The sequence below is a fragment of the Helobdella robusta genome, assembly GCF_000326865.2.
Source record: "Helobdella robusta unplaced genomic scaffold HELROscaffold_1, whole genome shotgun sequence".
Classification (NCBI taxonomy): Eukaryota; Metazoa; Annelida; class Clitellata; order Rhynchobdellida; family Glossiphoniidae; genus Helobdella; species Helobdella robusta.
Genome location: NW_008703570.1, coordinates 9975895 through 9990104, shown reverse-complemented (window position 1 = coordinate 9990104; position 14210 = coordinate 9975895). Strand labels below are relative to the sequence as shown.

At 32.0% G+C, this 14210-nt stretch overlaps 3 protein-coding genes across 3 annotated transcripts in view; 1 reads left to right on the top strand and 2 right to left on the bottom strand.

The window, feature by feature from the left end:
- Positions 1 to 346: 346 nt before the first annotated feature.
- On the bottom strand, positions 347 to 4240 carry HELRODRAFT_188008 (hypothetical protein; the record flags this gene model as incomplete). The annotated part of the gene is made up of 4 exons (XM_009011318.1): positions 347 to 397; positions 625 to 857; positions 1391 to 1450; positions 4192 to 4240. The coding sequence occupies 4 exons, from the start codon at positions 4238 to 4240 to the stop codon at positions 347 to 349; spliced, it is 393 nt and encodes a 130-aa protein (XP_009009566.1).
- A 4309-nt stretch (positions 4241 to 8549) lies between these two features.
- On the top strand, positions 8550 to 10656 carry HELRODRAFT_132363 (hypothetical protein; the record flags this gene model as incomplete). The annotated part of the gene is made up of 5 exons (XM_009011317.1): positions 8550 to 8700; positions 8843 to 9111; positions 9794 to 10065; positions 10201 to 10401; positions 10497 to 10656. Coding segments are annotated over 5 exons (1053 nt in total), but the record flags the coding sequence as incomplete, so codon positions are not given.
- A 3384-nt stretch (positions 10657 to 14040) lies between these two features.
- Positions 14041 to 14210, bottom strand: part of HELRODRAFT_159432 (hypothetical protein) — a gene marked incomplete at both ends in the record, with an annotated part of 2641 nt that continues 2471 nt past the window's right edge. Inside the window, one exon of the mRNA XM_009011316.1 lies at positions 14041 to 14121. Within this exon, the coding sequence (XP_009009564.1) occupies positions 14041 to 14121 (81 nt within the window). The remainder of the gene's footprint in view (positions 14122 to 14210) is intronic.

Here is a 14210-nt window from a genome sequence, read left to right as displayed (position 1 = left end):
GCTTCTTGGGCGAGAGCACAGCAGCTGCAGAATGTGTGGCACAGCATGTCGCAGCATAAGTTACCCTGGTTGGTTGGTTGGTAGGTTGGTAGGTTGGTTGGTTGGTTGGTTGGTTGGTTGGTTAAATATTATTTTGTGGTAGGTTGCTTGCATGTGTGTTTTTTTTGGTAATGTTTGTTTGATTCTTTTTTAAAGGGTAAAAATTTGGTTTTGATTTGCGGTTTAATTTGTTGGTTACTTAATGAAGAAGACTTTTGTTAATTTGTAGATAAACGTTTTTACAAGACTTCATCAAGCAAATTATGTGTTTTGATATTTGAGCGATATAAGTTTAACGATTGTAGAATCACACATGTGTTAGTTGTTTGAAAACCACGTACTCAGTCAAACGTATTATCTGATGAATGAATCATTTTATGAAAGGATAATTGAAATATTTAATGACGGTTGAATCATATCATATTATGATCGTACCATTTAAGAATTTAATAATTTGTTTTCAAATCAACAAATACATGCCTTACAAACTACTTTCATTCTCTCGCTTGCAATAACAAAACAAAAAAAACAAACATACAAACAAATAACTAACAACCAAATGAAAGAAACTGAAGAAAGTCCAACCTCAATGTTGTGCTTTGTCCTGATGTCCTGCCTGATCACACTCCTGGCAAGGCATCCGATTGGCTCAAGTATGGACAAGCAACCGAAGATCAAACAACTTCTTCCAACTCCCTTCGCATTCTTTCCAGCGATGTAACATGGGATGAGGAAGCTAAGGATGCAGATGCTGCAGTCGTTGAAGCAGCCAAAAATTCCATTCTTCCATTTGTGAGACATTTTTTCTAAAAGTTTTCCTGGAGATTTGATTGATGTTTTTTGAGTAATGAAAAGGATGATGAAGATGAAAAAAAATAAAGAATGTTTGTGATAATGACGATGACGATGATTATGCTGTTGTAAGATGTAAATTCGTAATATTTTAGAGATGAAGATATTGAGAATTAATGTTTGGTGGGTTTAAGTTTCATACGAAATCAGCAAATACGAAAATGAATCTGCAAGTGCGGGTGGCATATTGTGAATACTTCTAAATACAAATGTCAGCATACAGTCGCAAAAAATGAATTAAAAAATAAACAGAATCAACGAAACCAACTAACAACAGATTTTATTCCCAATTTAATTCCAGTCGATTAACACGGATACTAACACTTTTCCTAAACCAGAATAAAACATCTGGCACATAACCTTTTACAAAAATCAAAGATTTATAGATATATATATATATATATATATATATATATATATATATGTATATAAACTAATTGTATAAACATTTAGTGAGTATGCGTGTTTCTGTCCTGATATAAATCAATTCTGCACTTACCAATAATAAATAATTGCAAAAGAATCATAGTATCTGGCATCATTATATGTCTGCCACAGCCTGTAGATTTAATGGTTGAGTTGGTTAATATTATTTATCATTATAGCAGCTGTTCGTACGAATAATTGTTAACTCTTGTTATTATTAATTATTATCTTGCTTAATTAGTTGAGCTCGCTTCCTAGTTCAATTAATTATCTTATTAATTATTTGTTTATTTACATAGTTAGATTGTTAGCAACATTCGCTAATAAAATTTTAACATAATATAAAAAAAATCAATTATGTAAATGATTGTATGTTGAATTTGTTGGTTGCATGTTAGGGTTATGGTGTAACGGAAAAGTTTTAATTAAGATTTATTAGGAAACTAATTTGAGACTGGTGCAAATTAATTCAATTCTTCAATTCACTTAGAAGTTCGTCCATTTGTTCGTTCGGCCGTCCTCTTGTTATTTATTCATTCATTTATCCATCCGTTCAAACATTCATTCATTATTCGTCTTATTTTAACACGAGCGTTCGACTTTTTAATCTTAAATTCATTAATTTTTTATAAAATATAAAACTTCTCGCAACATTCCATAATTAATTAATTCATTTTATTCATTGGTTTATTTATCTTGACACCGCTCTCTCATCCACTCTACAGAATATTTTTTTACATTCTGGGGAAACATAATAAACGCCATATTTTTAAAAATTATGAACCTAAATTTTTATTGAAAGAATGCTGGAAGAATTGTAAATCGTAGCTATATCTGTTATCTACTAGCACAGCTGTGCACTAGAGCCTCAAGCGAATATCCGCAATGCGGTTTCAAAAAAATTCTCAAAACTCCGCGGATTTTGCGTTTTGCTGATTTTGTCTCTGCGGTTTGCCCAAGGCATTATGTAGGCGTGTTTGGCAGACAATGAAACAATGGCAAATGAATTGGGCTCTTGAATTTTGTAATTTTAGGTAAGCTTAATTGTAATGAATAGGTAAGTTGAGAGTACGATAGCCGATTGACTCTGAATTTCAAAGTACGTGACCAGTGGTGTGCCGTGCCGGACAGCAATGGTTTACTATCTGCACTGTAATGATTTACCATGCGACACGGCAATAGTCTACTATCGGCACGGCAATGGTTTACTATCCGGTGCCCTGGCTGTCGGTGAACTTCTGTGCAAAGGAGGAAGAATGAAGGAGGACATTCAACTTTCAACTATCGTACCATTAACAATTTAATATAGATTAGTTAAGGTAATTGAATAGGTAGATAGGATTATTTTTATAAAGTAAGCAATTTGAGATACAGGCACCGCCAAACTTTCTGATGAGAATTTTTTCTTTTTCTATCTCAACACGGACTGTGTTTCAACAACTAACAATCTCGAAGATGACTGGCACCAGTTTTGGAGGACAACGTAGGAACCGGAAGGCATTCATCATTCTGCCTTTGTCGAATGGACGACGGTAAGTTTTTTTACATTTTACTCTCCTTATTGTTTTAAAATATTATTTATTTGCCATTATTTTCATTTTATAATTTTTTGTTTCTAAGATCTAACATTAATTTAATACTACGCCAATAAAAAAAAATATTTGTCTACAGAACGATGAGAGGTGGGCTGTGTTGAGAGTCAGCACGTTTCAGGTGGTTGTCTCATTATGATTTATGCATGATGATTGTGGTGTAGGGAGAATCAATTCGTTGGCTGTTCGAATGACACTCTGCAGTTCGGATGACATTTGGGGGTCGGTGCAATGGATTTCAGTAACGACGATTTTCAAAGTAAGGTTTAGTTTTGATTTTGATTTTTTTCATTCATTCGTTCGTTCATTTTATCACAATCTTTCAAATTATTCATACATTAATTGATTTGTTAATTCATTCTATTAATTCATTGAATCATTGATTGATTAATTCATTCATTCACTCATTCATTCATTCAACCAATCATTCAATCATTCATTTAATCATGCGGATGCGAGTGGTTGCGGTTTAGAAAAATCTTCTCTGCTTGGGGCCCTACTGTGCACCCCTTCTCTTCGATTACAGCAGCGGTTTCTTTATGTGTTGCGTATGTTGGCGGCCACTCAAAACTCGTAAATCTTACTTACCTGTGTTCAAATCCCAAACTGTTTGTTGCCTGTTTGCCGAAAGAAAGCTGGAAACGACAAAATGAACATTTTGAGAGGTCCAACATCCAAATCAGCGTAGGTTTGCCAAAAGTTCATGTCCAACCAAAATTTATTGCGCTAATTATTTTAATTTTCCGCCAATTATTGATTTCTTTCGCCCTCTATAGAACGAACAATATTTTAAAGTTTGTTTCTGTTGTTTGTTCAGAATTCCGGTATTTAACATTGTAGGTTTTTAATTTTCTGACCTCGTAATCCCGTTGCTTTCGTGTTTTCGCCTCTTTGGTTTTAGTTAATAAATCTCTAACTGAATGTTTTATAAATTATAATTCTAATGCTCTATCATAAGTAATTTTGTAATATACTATTTTTCATCTTTTCAATTTTTACTTCTCTGTTTTGTTTTTATTTCTTTTTTGATGAATTCATTTTTTTGTTCGTTTGATCTGTTGATTGTAAATGATGTTTATTTTATATTGAAGGCGTTTGTAAGGGGTTTTAAAAAGAGATTTAATCTTTGTCCTTTCTGTCAAATCCTTTCTAAATTTGTTTAAAAATAAAACAACACATCAAAAACACATCAACACACGAGCTTTCAGTTAAACCTAACCATAAAATCCATATAAATCCATAGTATTTTTTAAATTGGTCATTATCTCGAATGTTTGTTAACTTGTCTGAAGTTTTTGTGAAATTAGAGTATGAGAGGTGAGCATGGGCATCTCTTTTTAGCGAAGATTAAACTGGCACCATATATATCCTAATCTAGGGATTTAAGATTTCTATACGAACGTGCAAAATTGTTAACTTGGTAAGTGAAATCAGTACACAATAAAATCTATAAGCTATAGTTCAATTTTTGATAATTTAACTTTGAGTAAAAAATGAGTAAAAAATGAGTAAAAACCTTTTCTATTTATTTTAATTTGGGTGAAGTTGATTGATCATGAAATAAAAAGAAAATGATTTGATTGGTCGTGTGCTTCTGTTTAAATAATTTTTATAATTTTGTTCAAAAAAAAAGTTTCGAAAATGTAAATGAATGAATCATTGGTGTTTAAAATTGAATTCAAAACATGAAAAAACTTCTCAAACTTTTTAAAAATTTGTCGTTACGAAAGAAAACATTTATTCATCTCATTAAGCATTAATTTTATTTTTTCAATCACATTTCACTAAGCCACATTTTGTAATATTTGTCATCTGAATGAAATATTATTTTAGCTTAAAAATCATCAGCAGTGATTTTTGTTAAAATTGCAAACAATAGAAAATATATTTTGCTGACGCAACACCGATTATCTTAACTCAGAGCCAAATTTTTCATTCAACATTGCATTTCGAGTGACCAACAAACAGGTCCAAGGCACTACCTCCGTCCGGCTAGACAACTGCGAAGATTTTCTTCACTATCAGATAATCTTCCTCTCTGTCTATTGCTGACTTTTTGCAAATTTTATTTTATCAAATTAAATCAAACTAAGAAAACTGAAAAATAAATCAATTCTTAAAACAGGACATCCTCTTCAACGACTTTGAATTAAACTGACAGAGTTCGTTTAATTATAAAATACTTCCATTTTCAACACTTAAAATAGTTAAATCATAACATATAAATTTATTCAAATTTGCAGTAACGCTTGATCGAAGGCTTACTGTGCATTGTTTTGTCAAAGAAATAAATTTATTTTTACAAATTTTATTATCTTTTACTATGAGAAAGAGTTTTTATATTTCGTTTTTCATATTTCATATTCTCACTAACTGGAAAACGCATTCATGCACACCACACACACAAACACACAAACACACGCAGATGCTTATATATATATATATATATATATATATATATATATATATATATACATAAGTAATAACGCAGAGATATAAGCACATATAAGATACAACCAATAGTTCCTAACATACTCCATCGAAAATGGTAAAGGATTATCCAAAAAAAACTTCTTCTGTATAAGATCAAATGAATAAAAACATTGGTGAAAATTTTGTTTTTTATATAAAAAAGTTAAAAAATGATGATGTAAAAATGGTATGAACTTGAACCATTAACTGACCAAAGCTGAAAATGCAGTGATATTTCTTAACAATTTTATCTACGTCAGTCTTAACCCAAATGTATATACATTATATATATACGTATATACATTATATATATATATATATATATATATATATATATATGAGTATACATGTATATAGGTATATATAATTTAATTGTTTATACGCAATTAAGCATTTTCATGCAGCACATAATTCTGGCAGAGTTTACGAGATTGTTATTGATCATGATGGAATGGTTGGCATGGCAACACGATAGGGATGCCTCAGATTATGAAGTATGTCTCTCCGTGTGCTTGCATGTGCTCTCATGCATCTTTGCATGTACGTTTGTATGTGCGTTTTCATTTGCGTTTGTATGTGCGTTTGTATGTGTGGCTTGACTTAATCAGTTAATCCTGTTTTGTTAATTTGTTCTTTCGTTCTCTGGTTCGTTCCTTTTTTTGATCTGTTCGTCATTTACTTGCTGGTTCGTTTATTAAATTACTTGATTAACTGTTTATATATTTGGTTATTAAACTTTATTTATTATTCTCTCAAACTCGAACCCAATCACATATTTGTTTGTATGAGTTATTTCATTTCATTGCGGCGCAAGTAAACTGCATCTGAAAGATATCAATAGATAATTAGCGAGAACCTAGATGGATGGAGTTTGCATTAATGATGCTTTCTGAAGATTATATAATCTTACTACATCATTGTAACTGCTGCACTATGTAATTGCAATATAAACATATATTATTATGTGCAGTAACTAGTTCGCTAAAAAATGCTTTGGTCAATCTACATTTTTTACCATTTTCTTATCAAAAACATATGCAATTGTTACTCTTCACATAGATTAAAACGTGGACCTGGACATATCTATATTTTCATCATAGTTCTTAAGTTTTTATAGTAGAAATGTAAAGGTTCCCGCTACTGCTGCTACTGCTTCTACTACTACTACTACTACAAGTAGTACTACTAATACTACTTCCGTTAATGTTAATACTCTTGCAACTGCTGTTTTATTATTACTATTATCAGTACTATTATTATTGCAACTACTGCAACTCTAAATAATATTACTGATATTTTTCTCATGAAAATGTTTAACTGTAATTACATAAAATGACACACAATTCAACATTGCCTTAATATCGTTATTGTTTTTTTTAATTCCATTTATTCACAAAAAATAAAGTGAAAGAGTCAGCTTAGCAATAAATGCTTATTTAGGGTTGACTCCAATAAAACGAGAAATAACATAGTAAATAACACAAAAAATAACACAATAACATAAATGAGTGAAATAAATGTCTTTTAAATTCTTCAGTGTTCTTAAATTTTAATGAAATGGATGAAATTTTCATTTCTACAACAAAATTGTGGAACTGGTTTTAGCATTTTTGTGGTCGTCATCATCGTTAAGAAAGGTTTTAGGTAAAAAATTTACAAGTGAATTTTTCATTGATCGATGGATAGACGGATGAAAAAATTTTTTTTTCTCTTTCGCTTCCTCATATTATTCTGCAGGTGTGTTCCGTCCATTAAGAAGTAGTCCTCATATATGTGCTTTGATCATATTATAAACATGTATACATATTTGCATGTATGTATACATACGCGTATGTATATATGTATGTATACACACGTATTTGTATGCTTGTATGCACGCACAAACTGCATGCATACAGTTTTTATGTAAATATGTATGTATAATCGTTTGACACTTGTTTTTATAAGAAAAACCTTTTTCATTTACCTCTCTTCACACACACACACACACACACACACACACACACACACACACACACACACACACATACACACCACAACCTCTCTTCACACACACACAACACATACACACACACAAACAAACAAACACACACAAACAAATACAAATAATATATGTTCACTAAGATATTCATATTGATTTTGTTATGATGTGCGTGTGTGTATGTGTGTGAAGTGAATGACTATAATATGCAGATAGGTGTGGCATTTGTTTGATGACACTTCAATGGCTTGGTGTTTATTTCATTTTTTAAATATTTTTTTAAATTAATTTTTTAAATTAATATATTTGTTGGTATCACTTTTTTTCAATCATTTACATTTACTTGAATGCAATTTTGCTCGTCAGCACCGTGTAACCTTTATCAGCGTCATCATCATCACCATCATCATCAACATCCCCATCATCATCATCCTCATCTTCCTCATCTCTATCACTATCATCGTCACCATCACCGTCATCATCGTCATCAGCAGCTTTGTAGCAATTAATTTTTCCTTCAGTCACGACATTCAATAAGAAAACAGCTTCAATTAAAGTCCAACAAATGTAAAAATCACATGAATGATTGAAAGAAACAAAGAATGGATGAGACAAAAAATATGAAGCACAAGTATTAAAAAAACTGAAAAAAGAAAAGAAGATGGAATCATTTTTTAATTGCTACCCGTTTGTTTTTCTGGATAATTCTTATTAAAATTTTCAGCTCCTATGTTTTCCGTCCAGAAAAAAAGACTTCCTTCTATGCAGCGATGAACGAACGTGGCAATATATACAACTCGTCGACATCATCAAAACCATCTGACAAAATTAATTCAGCTGAAATCGAAGAGACCAGTAAAACTGAAACTGCTAACAAGAGCGCTGTAAGATGCAGGCATTTTACAGCAATTAATTCTTCGTCCGCTAATGAAAACGACGAGATAAATCAGATATTTTCTCCAAAAGAAGTTGCTAGAAAATTGACAAAATTTTTATCAGAACCGGTTCCTGGTAATTTGAAAGCATTATTATTAAACAAATCCAACCGAGAAAATATGGCGACTTCTGAACCGATTTCGAACGAGGCCTCAAGTAATTCGTATTACGATAATTTACCGACGAAAACGTCACATCACTATTCCGATCATCCCCAGCTGGAGAGAGTTGATAAGAGTTGCACAAACTTGTACGAACGACTATCGTACGAATCTCTTCACAACCAACAATGCATGAAAGATATTGTGCTCGGTCGCAGAATAGGTTTCTACCGGTTAAAAGAACAAATCGGTTCAGGTAATTTCTCGCAGGTTCGACTCGGTACTCACCTCCTGACACACAGTAAGTGTTTTTAAACATTAATCGATATAATAGTTGAATTGTTTGTTATTATAGTTGCTAACGTTGTTGTACAAATGAACCTATGTTCGTCTCAATCACCTTATTTATAAAACATCAATGGCCCTCATTAAAAAACTAACAGATAAAGTTGCCGTCAAAATCCTCGACAAAATTCGAATGGAGCACAAAGTTCGACGTCTGCTATCGCGGGAAATATCGACCATGGAGAGTTTGCACCATCCGAACATCATCAGGTTCTACGAAATGATTGAAACGCTTTCTAAAATATTCATCATAATGGAGTACGCCAGTGAAGGAGAACTATACACGAGAGTCAGCAGTGACGGAAAGCTGCCTGAAGATGAAGCCAAGATGATTTTTGCTCAGATTATATCGGCCGTTCAACACATGGTTCGTTTTTCAAATATACGTTTGTGTTTAAAATTCAATATTTCATGACTTCTTTAGTTGAAACACAAATATTTTGATTTAAAAAAAAAAAATAAAAATTTATTTTAAATTTTTACAAAAAAGTTGCTTTCTATCGATTCTATGATCAGTAAAAAAAGCCGCCTACCTAGGCAGAATGTCTTTCCAATATTAAGTTAAACACTTATTGCTCAAAAAGCAACATCATGTAGTCTGTTAAATTCTTTGATACATTTACATCTAGCGCAAAGAATCATGTTCATCTTCTTTGGCAGTATAGATATATCAATATTTACTTACTTGTGAGCCAATTGCTGAAGTTTTTAAATTTAATAGTTAAATCCACAAGTACGATATTCTCATTTTTTAATTTTTTAAACTTTGATCTGTGAAAAACAAAATATTTTTACATCGTACCTGCATACATTTGATAACAAGTGCCTTATAAATTTCAACGAGAGGTACATGGGATCACCTCACGTAGGAAATTCAGGTTCTTAAATGTAAACAATAGCGGATAACGTTCTTTCTTACTTTCCTAACAAAATCACTTCATATATTTTATTTAAAATATTATAAACATTCTAAAGTTTTATAAACTCATTTTTATTTGACTTGTTTATATTTAATGTAAATTTTAATCTAATAACGTATTTGCTGATAGCACAACAAATCTATCATTCATCGAGACTTGAAAGCTGAGAACGTTTTCTTCGCAAATCGAGTAACGGTTAAAGTTGGCGATTTTGGCTTCAGCAACTACTGCGAGCCGAAACAACTTCTGAGCACCTTCTGTGGCTCACCACCGTACGCCGCTCCAGAACTCTTCAACGAATCAAGTTACTACGGCATGTATGTCGACATCTGGGCACTCGGAGTTTTGCTCTATTTCGTGGTCGTTGGCCATCTCCCATTCAGAGCGGACACGATTGGAATGTTAGTAGTTGTTTGGCAGCTTTGTTGCTTGTAGGAGCGCTTGTTTGACATTTTTTTATCAATATTTTTTTTTGAAAACTTATTAGAAGAATTTTAAATTAGAAATACTACAAAACAACAATAAACTAATTTAAGACTCAAAAAATGCATAAATGACTGCGACATGGAGATCCCAGAGCACGTCAGTGGAGCCTGTCAGTTCCTCATCCGCTCAATCTTGCGACTGGAACCAACGGATAGATTGACTCTGGATGAGATCACGAGAACGGAGTGGATGAACGGATGTCACTACCCTAAAGCTCTGTCTTCGCCTTCTAACTTGGAAACCATTCCAAAGTATGGTTACCATGGTCAATCAATCTATGCATATGTTAATTATGATTGTTACACGATTCTTTATACTTCAAAAATTAAAAAAAAACATGAAACAGACTTGAAGAGCATCCAAGTGAGGAACATTTAGAAACAAGACGCCGCTTGTACGAGCTGGGAATCTCGGAGGAACACATAACTTACGCTCTGAATAAGCAGTGTCGAAGTAGCGTTGCGGGAACCTATCAGATAGTCCTGCACCAGATACAGAAGGACAAATATGAGCGAGCTTCTTGTGCTGATTGCAACAAATCCATCAACAAATGCGACGAAGAAAACGCAAACAGTCACTCTGATATTAGAAACAGTAACACCGGCCATGATGTCGTTGCCGGTGTTAATTTTAATAAAAATTTCAAAAATAAGCCATCAAAACTTTGTCTCATTCTGTAAAGTTTTCTGTTTCAATTTTTAATTGTTTTTATTATTTTGAATTATTTATTTCATTTTTGAACTATTTAAAAAAAACTGCGTCGATGAATTTGCAATTTTGAATTAGATTGAAACAGAAATGGTTGATTCATTTCTGCTGCTGTCAGCAACATTTAGAGCAAATAGTTTTAACATTATCCACAACTTTCGCATTCAGCTTCCAATAAATTATTCAGTCTTCGATTAATGCACAAGTACATACAACCACAACCTTCAGTTATACCGTTGAGTTTTAACTTCGTTTACTCACCGTTTTAGCGAATTTGTATTTAATTTACACCAACATACTTTATTTTAATTTATATAACTTTACATAATTTCAAAATAATTTATACTCTCAACTGCTATATAACATTTCTAAAACACGAGTTTGCTTCATTCCGTTGTATCGGCTGAAAAAAAGTGGTGTAATTATTGCTTAGGATGGTATTTGCACGAGAAACAATTTTTAATTAGACAGCATCTCGCGAGACGAACGAACCAATTAGTATTGCGTTCCGAGAGCAAATAGAACTCGCCTATATAAGTCGTCTGACCAGAGATTAGGAAATCGCACGCATTTTCATACTGATACCACGATAACAACTGATACTAATTTAATGAATTGTGTAATTAATTGATTTAGCATATTGTTACGCTTCAAATTGAAACAATAAATATAAATTTGAATTTTTGACTCTTTCACCACTAAACATGTCAAAGATAAGTTGTATTTTCCTTGCTGCTCTCTGCCTCCTCTACATCCTTGACAGCAAATGTTCAGCAGATGATGATGACCAGTTTTACAACGCCGAATTGACCGAAGACTACCTGGAAAGCATTGAAATTGGGAAGAGAGGTCAGCCGAGAGCGGTGCGTGTACTCAGACCAGAGCTCAGGATGCGTTTCCATTCCAGTAGAGACAAGAGACTGCCACCCATCACAATGAAGGGATGAACAGAACCAACTTCTACAAACTCTTCAACAATATTTTGATGTTTCACTTAGCGTTAGCGTAAAAGGTTTTTCAATTGAACATCAAATACATTTAGAGCTTTTATTATTTTTTGATGCTAATAAACTTGTAGTGTATGTCAGTTTAATTAAATTTGAAAAACGGTAATTGAGTTTTTTTTATTATTTTAAGTGTTGAGCTGTAAATTTATCATTTTATATATTATCAGTAATGTCAAATTTTCACAAGAATGACAAATTCTTTTAAGCACTGTCAGTTGATAAATATCCGATTATGTATTAGATGGTGTTACAATTTAAAGATCGTCTGACAGCTGACTGCTCAAATAAATGAACATTTTTATATTTTGAACATCTTTAATATCTTTCTGGTTCTCCACTAACATCATATTAAATTGAAATTAACGTACATAAACAACAACTCAGTAACATGTAGCTTTCCTCCATATATATTAGTAACCTTCATCTTCGACTAATAATAAATAAACATCCAAGTAAGCATCTTTACAATATGTTTCGAGAAATTTCTAAGAAAAACCTACCGTAAGTTAACAAATTGGTTTTATTTAAAATCGTTATAATTCGACCATATAGCCTACTTACAATAAAAATCGACATATTCAAGTCTCGTCTCTGGCGTGACGTTTAATCAAATATTTAACAAATACGTGCGTGTCGTCATTCGTCATGTTCCTATGTCTTATCAACAGCAAATGTTTTGTTTTGGAATTTAAAAAAAAAATCATGTAAACCAAACCCTGGATAGGCTGTAAAGTTAGGACTGGTGAAAAAATGTACATGAATAAATTCAACCCTACCTTTCTAACCATTCCCAGAAACATTCTGCTTTTCAAAAGGTTAAAGATCTATTGCACTCTCCCAAAGTGCAAAGGAATCAACAACACACGGGGTGTATGAATGCGTGCTGAACGAAGCATAACACACAACGCATGTGAACATGAACATGTTTTAAATTGTTGAAATTAAAAGTGTAATATTCTACATCATGAAACGAAAAAGTGCAAGTTCCCAAAACAGATTCTGATGAATGTGCAACGACAGCGTTGCTCTTGCCTCCAGCAGGGCGTATAATAAAAGAATTTGCTAAGGTAATCCCAATCTAAAAATCAATGGTTGCTTTGTCTTATAGGAAAATGTGTTAGATGTATTTATGTGGAAGTTATTTGGAGTAGTTATCTTGAAAAGAGGAAGATTTGTTAATTACAGCCTTCCAGGTAGTGCAGGAGTATCTGTTTGAATGAATTTAATTTAGTTAACATACAAAAAAAATATATTACTTATTTACAAATAATCAACTTACAACAAAAAACTTATGTTTATTTACATATACCGAGCTTGTGTAATATACGGTAATGTAATGCATAAGTCCCTGAAATAAATATTATAAATCTAATTGCAGTAAAATAAAAAAAAAAGCAAATTAACGAAAGTTTCATGACAAAATTTTCAGCGGTCATTACATTTTTCGTCCTTTTTTTTAAAATGTTAACTTTTAGTTTTATAGTTTACTTTTCGTTTGAGGTATTTTATTGGCGATATCTCATCAATAAGTATGTGACTGAACTTAGCCACAATGACCGACCTATATAATTTTATAAGCAATCTTTGATGCCAACTATACAAACGTTAAAAAGCCAATTATACACACGTTAAAAAAGAGATAAACGTAAAAGAGAGAGGGTACAGCAAGCCTGTATGCATATGCGATATATGTTATATTATGTTATATGATATATGCTGTTTAAATAGCAGCTGACATGTATGCATGTTATTATAAGCTTATATGCTATATTATGTTATATGTTATATGCTGTTAAGTGGCAGCTAACAGGTATGCATATATACATGTATATATAATTATATAGTTATATATCGATGCTATAAAAATATATAATACTGTAGTTGTGTGTATTTGATAATCCTATTAATTTCTATTATTTATTAATAAATTAAATTTTGTGTGGTGTAAATATTAAATAATAATTATTATTTTTCTGCTGTATTTGTAGAAAAACATACACAATGAACACAGAATGCATTTTTTTAAATTAATAACGATTAAAAAAAAACTTTTGCCTTTTCTTGATGATCCTACTCTTCTCCTTGTTACTTCGTTAGTCTTATCTAGGATTGATTATTGTAACTCGCTCTACTATGGTCTACCTGACTCTATACTCTATCCTTTAAGTAAAGCATTTAACTCTGCTGCTCATATAGTTGCTCGTGCCCCTTTCTTTTCTCATATATTTCCATATCTTGTTCTCTTGCACTGGCTACCTATAAAATATAGAATAATTTTTTAAATTTGCACGTTCATGTATAAGTCTCAATCTAAATTATTTCCTAAGTATTATCAGATATATAAT